The 10,815-nt window shown below is 39.4% G+C and overlaps 1 protein-coding gene across 4 annotated transcripts in view; it reads right to left on the reverse strand.

Moving 5' to 3' along the window:
• Window positions 1-10,815, reverse strand: part of MAST2 (microtubule associated serine/threonine kinase 2) — a 161,391-nt gene that overhangs the window by 124,102 nt on the left and 26,474 nt on the right. For all 4 annotated transcript variants that reach the window (XM_084786541.1, XM_084786540.1, XM_084786539.1 and 1 more), the window contains exons 2-3: window positions 9,021-9,168; window positions 3,794-3,936 (exon numbers count right to left, since the gene is read on the reverse strand). In XM_084786541.1, coding sequence (XP_084642667.1) covers window positions 3,794-3,936; window positions 9,021-9,168 — 291 coding nt within the window. The remainder of the gene's footprint in view (window positions 1-3,793; window positions 3,937-9,020; window positions 9,169-10,815) is intronic.

Here is a 10,815-nt window from a genome sequence, read left to right on the forward strand (position 1 = left end):
GGCTGAAGACATGGAGGCCTGGCTTACAGGTAGTCCAACAAGAATTCATCCATGTGCCATGAGGAGGGCGCACCCAACTCACAAGGACAGAAGCTCCTACACTCAAGACTCTTCCAAACCTCACCTGACCTAGTTCTTATCAGCTTGTATTTTATCCTTTAAATGCCCTTTATAATAAACCAGACAATATGTAGTTCCCTGGCTTCCACAAGACTAGCAAATTAACCAACCCTAATCAGACAGTCATAAAAATGTAAATTTGTATCCAGTCAATCAGAAATTACAGGAGTCCAGATAGGCAACTAATGTCTTAAACGGAACCTTCAAAATGTAGGATCTTCAAACGGTCTAGGATCACAGGAGCAGTCTATGTTGTGATACATAGTAGGAGAAACTGAAATGAATTTTCCTTTAGCAATTTCACATTAATAAAAAAAATTCAAAATAACATGGTTTCTGAAATAACATATCATATTCAGTATGTATAGATTAAGCAAGAGTTCTACCACTGAAATTATAGTCCTAGTCCCATTGCTGAGGGTAATTTGGGGAGGGGGCATTTTTTAAACCACTATTTTTTACAAAATTTATCATGTAGAATGCATTATTCAGCAAGTTTATAAAGTAGTGATTAGTAAAAGGAAAATAGAGAGGTCTGTGTGACATCATATCAGGCTGGTAAGGACATACTGAAGCAACCTTCTTATATGGACATGATACTTCAAGCAACTTTTATAAACCCAATCAGATATAACACATACTTAATTCATATCCTAAAAGTTCTTTACTCCATTAATAACAACACAATTATTATGTGCCAGATACATTCATGTTACTAGAAACGTAACAATGGAAAGGCATACTCCTTACAAATGATCATACCTATAAAAAAGGGAGTCTTCTCAAAACAAGAAAGAGCCAGTGGTCAGGCATGGTTGGCGCACACCTATAATCCCAGCACTCGGGAGGCAGAGGCAGGGAGATCGCTGTGAGTTCAAGGCCAGCCTGGTCTACAAAGCAAGTCCAGGACAGCCAAGGCTACATAAAGAAACCTTGTCTCAAAAAATAAAAGGAGAGGGGAAGCAGTGACGACAGCTCAGGGTAGGTAAAGGTGCTTGCTGTCACGCCTGATGATGACCTATGTTTGTTCCCCCAGACCCACACTAAGGAAGGAAAGAACCAGTTCTCAGAAGCTATCTTGGAATCTTGGGACCTCCTTACAAGCATGATGGTAAATATGCATGCAAACACACACACACACACACACACACACACACACACACACACACACACACACTTCAACAAGTCCCCTTTAATATATGCTTAAAATATTAGATGAGAGAGACATCCAAATATCACTTGATAAACACATTATATCAGTGGTTTTCAACCTTCCTAATGCTTCAACCTTTTAATACAGTTCCTAATGGTGTGGTGATCCCCAACCATAAGATCATTTCATTGCTACTTCTTAACTGTTTTGCTATTGTTATGAATCATAATGTAAATATCTGGCAAGCAGGATGTCTGATGTGAGACCTCCAAAGGGATCAAGACCCACAGCTTGAGAACCGCTGCATCATGTAGTTGGCCTAAAAATTAAAATGTTTGCTTCATTAAAGGCTTTTGCTTCCCTGTTTTCCAGACTCTAATTAGGTCTAACTTTTGCCATGTTACCTCCCAGATAATTATAGCCAGAATGATTCTTGATTGCCTTTGGATACTTTTTAGGTCTAGGAATTTTGTTTGTTTTGAGACAGAATCTTATGTATCCCAACCTGGCTTATAATCATACAGCTAAGGATGACCCTGAAGTTCTGCCTTCATCTCCTGAGTGCAGGAATACAAACGTGCTACAACACCAGGTTTATGGAGGGCCTGGGAGTCAACCTAGGACTCTGTGCATGCTAGAGAAGGACTCTACCAACTGAGGTAGATCCCCAGCCACCCTTTAGCCACTTTTGAAATCATAATCAACACATAATTTCTGTAACGGTTACATTTTATTACTTTGAAATTGGATGTTTATTCTATATGATCTTGTTATGTATAACCTAAAAGCTCTCTGGTTCTATATATAATGACTCTAATAAATTTTCATTTAGATTATTTTCAGATGTATAACAGCCAGAGCATACATCTCAATATACAATAGGAAAGCAGAAAGAAGATGAATACAAACAGGTAAATGTGTCAACAAACATAAATGTCCAACTGGAAATTTTTAAGCAATGAAATCAAACAAGCTTGCCTGAGGATACAGTGGATGAGTAAACAACTAAGAGAAGAGCACCAGGGAAAATAAAAGGCAGATTGCTTGGATAAAATAATTAACTCTTTCCTTGAGACATCCACTGATTACAAAATCTCCCAGTGATATTAAAATCAGAGGACGGTTTAAACTCCTTTTAGAAAATTCCACATAGTAGAGAGATGGCTTAGCACGTAAGAGTAGTTGTTGCTTTGGCAGAGTTCCTGGGTTCAGTTCCCAGCACGTACATAGTGGTTTACAACCATCTAATAACTCCAGTTCCAGAGGATCCAAAATCCTCTTCCAGCCTCCTTCAGCACCATGCACACATGTGATGCCATATACATGCATGCAGGCAAACATTTACTATACATATAAAATAAAAACATCCCTTTTTTCCCCCCTTTTTTGTTTTTTTTTGTTTTTGTTTTTGTTTTTTTTTTGAGACAGGGTTTCTCTGTATCGCCTTAACTGTCTTGGACTTGCTTTGTAGACCAGGCTGGCCTCGAACTCACTGCAATCTGCCTGCCTCTGCTTCCTGAATGCTAGGATTAAAAGCATGCACCACCACCACCCAGCTATAAAAACATCTTTAAAAACCTTTTACGTTTAAGGGACCTAACCGCATCCCTCCATATACTTTAAATAAGCTCTAGATTATTTATAATGTCTACTATAACATCAATGCTATATAACTGTTTATTATGGTCAGATAAGAACTGTGTGTGCCCACAACTCATCACTTCACTCAAGCGGGGTTAGGGTAGCGCTTGGTATGCAGCAAATTCAAGTTGAATATCTTTTAAACTTCTGGAATTCTCATGAATTCAGAGAGCCAACAATAACAAAAATCAAGTCAATGTGAAAATAAATATAATGAGAGTATTCAGTTTTTAAAATTTGCAAAGAATTCAGACACTTCAAAGAAGATATATTGTCCAATAAATACATGAAAGACAATGAACATCATCAGTTATAACAGATAAGCAAAGTAACAAAATACTACTTAACTCTCATATGAATGACTAAAATCAAAATGATAGCTAAAAATGACAAGAAACCAAAATTCTCAATGATTAAACCTTATAAACAGTAATTTCATGCACACACAAAGAGCATAAAAACATGTGTCCACATAAAAATCTATTAATATAGCAACGTTATTCATAATTGTCAAAAGGTGGAAGCAGACGAAGTACCTAACAAATGATAAATATACAAAATATAACTAGGCGGTGGTGGCGCACGCCTTTAATCCCAGCACTTGGGAGGCAGAGGCAGGTGGATCTCTGAGTTCAAGGCCAGCCTGGTCTAAAGGCTGCACAGAGAAACTCTGACTCTAAAAACCAAACAAAAGTTACAACCATACTCAATTACTCTCTTGTTAATCACTAATCAAGAGATCAGAACATTTTTTTATTATGTCAATCTTATTCAATTGGAAGAATTACTAAAAACCCTAAAAATGAAAAGAGAACAAACATCAATGATAAATGAAGGTCAAAGAATCATTCCTAGAGCAACCCATAGCTTTACACTTACCAAGCCAGCCGTAAGGGAAGGTGCAGACTGTCCAAGGGATTGGTTTCTCATTCGAACCAGATTTGATGCTTCTCCTGTAGACTGCCAAGTTACCTGTCCCACACTGCTGTGTACACTGCTGGACAAAGGGAGCAGCTGCTTACCTTCAAACACAAGGCAGAAAACATTAATGTAATTATATGTTGGCAAATGAATGAAAAAATACAAACACACTGGTGTCAGGTAGACAAAATAATATTGACCCAAACCAAAAGAGGTTCATCCGTACCCACGTTAGAATTTGAAAGGGCTAAATGTCTTAGTGATGAGAAGTGCAAGTGGGACACTAAAGCAAGTTGGGTATATTCAGTTCTCGGGAACAGTCAGCACCATGCCAGCCTCACAGCTGAACACTTCACCTAGCAGTCTAAGAGCTTTCTAAACCCTTCTGCAACCCTGAGGAAGGGCAACGAGTGGCGCAGAAATATTATTCAAAACAAGCTTGAGCAGTGTGATTCCGGAAGGCAGATTCTGAACCTATTCCGTTCTAGCAGACTCCACGTGCTCATTCCAGGCTTACCCACTACATTAATTCACTGAAATATAAACGAAAGTCAAGCTAGACACAGTAGTAGAGACGTGAGTTCAGGCCCAGCTTGGGCTACACAGCCAAGTATCAAGCCAGTCAGGAAAATACAGTAAGATCCTATCTTAGGGGTGGGGACGGGCAACTAAGTGAAAGTCACCTATAAAGACAAAGTACCTAGAATTTCCATGATTTTGCGGGAGATGTCATGTCCCATTTTCCCCCTTTTCTTCACATCCTTCATAATGCTGATAACCAAAAATCAATGTGACTGTGTCCTTTATTTCCCTTAAAGGCCATCTGATGGCTTTCCCCAATGTTTAAAAGAATTAAGCCTAACATTTAATGATTCTAAAAAGAACTCCAAAATTCAGATTATATTTCTGGCCTCATCTCCTACTCATTTCACATTCTTCCCTTATCTAACTTGACTGTTTTGCCGTGCACTTTCCATTGGCTTTATCTTGATTACTCGGTTCACTTGAAAACTCTTCCTATACCTGACACAATCTCAGCTATTTAGAGTTTTTCTTGTATTTGTTGCAAACAAAATATGATGCAATTCATTTGAATAGCAACCTGGTAAAACCAAACAAAGAAAATTAAAATGCAGGAGAAAATAAAGATTCAGAATGACTACAATCTACTTGGCATGATGGCAAATAGCTATAATCCCAACACTGAGAAAGAGAAAGCACAAGACCTGTCTGAGGCCAACGTGGGCTTCACAGTGAGCTTGAGAACAGCATTAGCTATATCAAAGCCCTATACCAAACCAGCACCACAAACAAAACAAAAATACTATTTCAAAAGAATGACTTCAAGGGCTGGAGAGATGGCTGAGTGGTTAAAGCACTAGCTATTCTTCCAAAGGACCCAGGTTCAATTCCCAGCACCCACATCACAGCTCACAGCTGTTTGTCTCTCCAGTCCCTGGGCTTCTGACACCCTCACACAGACATACATGCAGGCAAAACACCAATGCACATAAAAGAGTAAATTATATATTAAAAAGGAAAAAAATGATTTCACTTTGACATGATACTTATTTTTTTATAAAGATTTTATTTATTATTATGTACACATTGCTCTGCCCACCAGAAGAGGGCATCAGATCACATCATAGATGGTTGTGAGCCACCATGCGGTTGCTGAGAATTGAACTCAGGACCTCTGGAAGAACGGTTAGTACTCTTGACCTCTGATCCATCTCTTCAGCCCATGATACTTATTTTATATTCAAACTTTTTGTTTAGTTTTTCAAGACAGGGTCACTCTGTGTCACCCTGGAGGGATGAACTCTGCCTCTGCCTCCAGAGTGTTGAGATTGAAGGCATGCACCACCACCCAGGATTATACTCAAATTTTTATAACTATTTTGCTTTGCTTTTTAAAACGAAAAAATCAAGTCTGGAGCAGCCAAGGATACACAAACCCTGTCTCAAAACAAAACAAAACAACAACAACCAAAAACAAAAAGAAAAGGAGAAAAAAATGAAAACACCTAAGGCATAAAGCAAGAGGCAGGCTGAGGGAATGAAAAGATGGCACACTAGTCAAGGCCACAGTTTGACTCCCAGAAACTACATGGCGGCTAACATTGTAGTCCAGCTCAAAGGCCTCTTCTAGCCTCTATGGGCAGTATATACACATGGCGCACAGACATACATAGTCAAAACACTCGAACATAAATACATTTTTACAACAGATACAAGGCTGAAATCAAGTTAACTAAAAATATCACAAATAGAATAGTCAAACAATTTCCACATTTTAGAACACTCTTCCACACAGAACAGAAGTGACAAACATTACAATCACAACATATGAACTAGAGTTGCTTAAGTAATTAAAAGAAAAGTTAAGGGGCTAAAGAGATAGTTCAACAGTTAAGAGCACTTGCTGCTCTTGTAGAGAACCCAAATTTGATTCCTCGTACCTATAGGGCAGCTCACAACTAACTGTAAGTCAACTTCTGAGGGACCCAGCCCACTTCTGACCTCCTTAGCAACCAGGCACACAAGTGACAAACATACATGCAAGAAAAACATTCATACATATAAAATAAAAAATTTAAATCTAGCCAGGCAAGGTAACACATGCCTGTAATCCAGCTCTCGGGAGGCAAAGGCAGGCGGATCTCTGTGAGTTCAAGGCCAACCTGGTCTACAAAGTGAGTCTAGGACAATGAAGGTTACACAGAGAAACCTTGACTTGGAAAAAAAAATGTTTTTTAATCTAAAGAAAAAAAGCCCAGTATGGAGGTAAACACCTTTAATTCCAGCACTTGAAGGATAAAGGCAGGTGGATCACTGTGAGTTTGCTGCCAGCCTGGTCTATGTAGCTAGTTCCAGGCTAGCAAGGGCTACGAAGACCCTGTCTCTAAAAAATAAGCAATAAACAAACAAATAAATGGGGCTGAAGAGATGGCTCAATGACTAAGACTACTTGCTGCTCTTTCAGAGGACCAGAGTTTTGTTCCCTTCCTGACACCCACTTGGAGTAGGTATTTTAACCACTTAAAAAATAAAACACCCAGAAAAACAAAACAAAACAAAAAAACAAAAACAAAACCACCACCCAGACATGGTAACTCATACTTTATCCTCATAACTCGGAAAGGGGTGTGGGGTGGGAATCTGTGAGTTCGAGGCCAGTCTTATATTTAAAAAAAAAAAAAAAACCTGCCTATGTATAGAAATGCATGTGTGTATGAAGGTATACATGTGTGTGGAAAACAGAGGACAACTTTGGAGGTTCTTTTGTGTGAGACACAGAAAAGGTCTCTCAGTGACCTGGACCTCATTGAATAGGCTGGGCTGTGTGCTGGACAGTTCAGTAAATTCTAGGAACCTCCACATTGGCATGGATTCTAAGTGACGCCATCACACATGACCTAATCAACTCAGTTATCCCAACACTTACAGTCTTCTTCCTTCTTAAAGTATTTTTTAATGTATTTACTCTAAATGTATGAGTGTTTTGCCTGCATGTGTGTGTGTATGCATGCCTGGTGCCTGCAAAAGTCAGAAGAGTCAGACTCCCTCAAAGTGGAGCTACAGATGGTCATGAAGCAACATGTGGTGTTGGGAATCAAATAGAGCCACAAGTGTGCTTAACAGCTGCACTACCTATTCAACTCCAGTTTTATTTTGTTGTGTTTTTCTTTATATATTTATTATATTTTATGTGTTATTTATTATGTTATTGTTTATATAATATATTTATTAATTTATTATATATTCTTTTTTTCTCTATATATTTTTGGTATTTTGAAACAGGGTTTCTCTGTGTAGCCTTGGCTGTCCTGGAACTCACTCTGCAGACCAAGCTGGCCAGATCTGCCTGCCTCTACCTCACAAATGCTGAGATTAAACGTGTGTGCCACCGCCAACCCGCTCTGTTGTTTTGTTTCTGAGACCGGGTTTTTCTGTGTAGCCTTGGCTGTCCTGGACTACACTCAATTTGTAGACAAGGCTGGCCTCGAACTCACAGAGATCTGCTGGACTCTGCCTCCCCAAGTACTGAAATTAAAGAAGTGTGCCACCACTGCCCAGCTTGTTTTTCTTTTTAATTCTTGATTCAAAACTCAATTTATAGGATTATTGAAATGGCTCTCGGGGTAAAGGTATTGTGGCCAAGACTGATAACTTCAATGATCCTCCAGATCAGCATGGGAGAGAGAACACGGTAGAAATGACTAAAAATTGTCCTCTGCTCTCTACACGCAAGCTATGGCACATACCCCTAAACACACACCAATCAGTAAGATTGTTAAAAGTTCAATTTATCAGGAACAGTCAGAAGATAATCCTGCTCTTAAAAGATAAATAAAGCTCTATGAAAAATAAAAGCAGAAATAACAAAATAAAAATGACAGTGCAACAATGAGATAATAAAGCCAAGAGGAATATCACTGAAAAGGATCTAAAAGAAAAAGAAAAGAATTGATAATGGTTTACTATTGGGGAAGAAGCACAGCAGGACATTTTTTCTCTACTGATCTTCACTACTGGTCATACTTTTTTTTTTCATAGTCCATAGTCTATTGATTGATTAAAATTATACTGTATCTTAACTGAATTCTATTTAGACCAGGACTTTTACAACTTTGTATCTTGGATAATCGCCTTTTCTCTGGATGAATTAAGAAGATAATTATGGGATTTTGCTAGGGTTATAGCGCAGTAGCAGAGCACATGCCTAGCATATACAAGACCCTCAGGTTTTCCAGCATGGCTTGGGGGGGGCCGGTTGGGTAGGGGTAGACAGGGACTGGAGCAATGGGGTGAGAAGAAAGGGAGGTGAGATCTACAAAGTTGCAAAAGGAGCATAAATCACACTGGAATAGCCAAGAGTACTAGTTAGCTGACAACCACCTATGATGCTCAGGTGGTTAGCACTCAGATCATCTATAACGTAGTAGAAAGGTAACAGGCTCTCCCACCGTATCCTGTGTGATTCCATCAAAGAGGCTGTCAAGACGCCAAGTCGACTGATGTCTCTTTATGTATTAACAACACAGTCCCACAATCATCCCCATCTCCACTTTTTGGTTCTGGAACTTGAACCCAGCAGGTTCTGTGCATGCTAAGCACTATGCCCCACATACTAATATGCTCATTCCCCCACATTCCATTAAAAAATAAGTCTGGTACTTACCTGACAGAGAACTGGCCAGGCTTCCTCTCCGTAACTTACAGTCATCCTGACTAAGCTGTCGCTGGAGTTTAGCTTTCCCAGGAGGTGAAAATATGTCAGGGTTACTAAGCTTCCTGAAGAGCAGGGGACTAAGTCCAGCAACCATATCCTTCAATGAAAAAAAGGAGTAAAACGTGAATCTTTAGTATCTTCTCTAAAGAACTGTATATTAAACATGCATGCAACACTCATTCCAATAAAAAAGGGAGCATGAGAGCAAGACGGAGAGAGATGGCTCCGCAGCTAAGAACACAAACACTAGCTGCTCTTCCAGAGGACCGGAATTCAATTGCCAGCATCCAAATGGCAGCTCACAACCTGCTGTAACTCCACACCCAGAAGATCCAATGCCCTCATCTGTCCTCATAGGAACTGCATGCACATTACATAAATGTAGGCAAAAGACTCATACATATAAAATAAACATAAATTTTAAAAGTATCAATTTTTAAAAACATTTATTCAGTTATTGGAGGGGCTATGCATATACACAGTACAAGTGTAGACGTCAGAAGACAACTTTCAGGAACCTATTCGCTCTTTCCATTGTGTGGGTAGGAAAAAACAGAACTCAGGTCATCAGGCTGAGCAGCGAGTGCCTTTACTTGCAGACCCCTCTTGCTGACCCCAAAAGCACTACAATAAACACTAGTGGCCAAATACCTGAGAGACTAATATGAAGTCTTTTAGGCAAATACCTAGGAATGATACAGCTAAATCAGAAATATATTTCTTAAATAAAGCTTAGTGTGCTATTCAAGAACCTGAAGTATTAACCACAAAATGCCAAAGGGAACAATGGAAGAATCAGCTCACAAGACAGCTTACAACATTTTGATATACAAGTCAATTCTGTCTACTTAATTTACTTCTCTTTTTATTCTCTCACCCCTGCCCCCATCACCACTTCTATTACATGAGTACACAGCAAGAAGTGTCCTCACCAGACACCAAATCTGCCAACGCTTTGAGCTCAGACATCCCAGTCTCCAGAACTGTTTAAAAAAAAATTTATACTGTTTATAAGCTAACTGGTTTAAGGTATTTTGTGATAGCAACCCAAACAGAAGGTTTGGGGCTACAGAGTGAACCCCCAGCAGTTAAGTACAGTTACTGGGCTTGCAGAGTGCTCAGGTGTAGGTCCCAACACTCACAGGCACCATGGAAACATGAGGAGTCAAAGGAAAACTTGCAAGAGTCAGTTTTCATCTTCCACCATGTGAGTCCCAGGACTCAAACTCAGGCCATCAGGCTTGGCGGCAAATGCCTTGACCCAATGAGCCAGCTCACACACAGAATCTTGTTTTAAAATAAACCACCCCAGTCATATGTTTTCAGAGCATTCAAAACGTGCAGTTTGTTAATTTGCTAGTCTTTTTCTTCTGCCCCTGGTCCAGTATTTAATTCTGTATTTTCCTGTGGCTGCTGCTTACTACAATGTTTCTTAGTTTAGGAGATTTTTGACTGTCTGATCATGAAGATGCTGAAGAGACACTTGTCCCATTCATCCCAACAGGGTGACAGTAATTGCCTCACCAGAAAATCTATAAAACATAGGCCACTGTTCAAGGGATGCAGGAACTTTATTGGCTCAGCCAGAAAGACGCATATAAGAGTAAATTAATGTCTTCAGCCTCCTCATGTTCGCAGAAATGTGCAGCACAAGCCCAAGATTCAGTGAAAAGAAGCAACCCTAGAGTTCAGGAAATGAGAGAACTATTAATTTTTCTAAGTATAAAACAGAGGAAGTAGAAAT

The sequence above is a fragment of the Acomys minous genome (genome assembly GCF_964271855.1).
Source record: "Acomys minous genome assembly, chromosome: 6".
Taxonomy (NCBI): Eukaryota; Metazoa; Chordata; class Mammalia; order Rodentia; family Muridae; genus Acomys; species Acomys minous.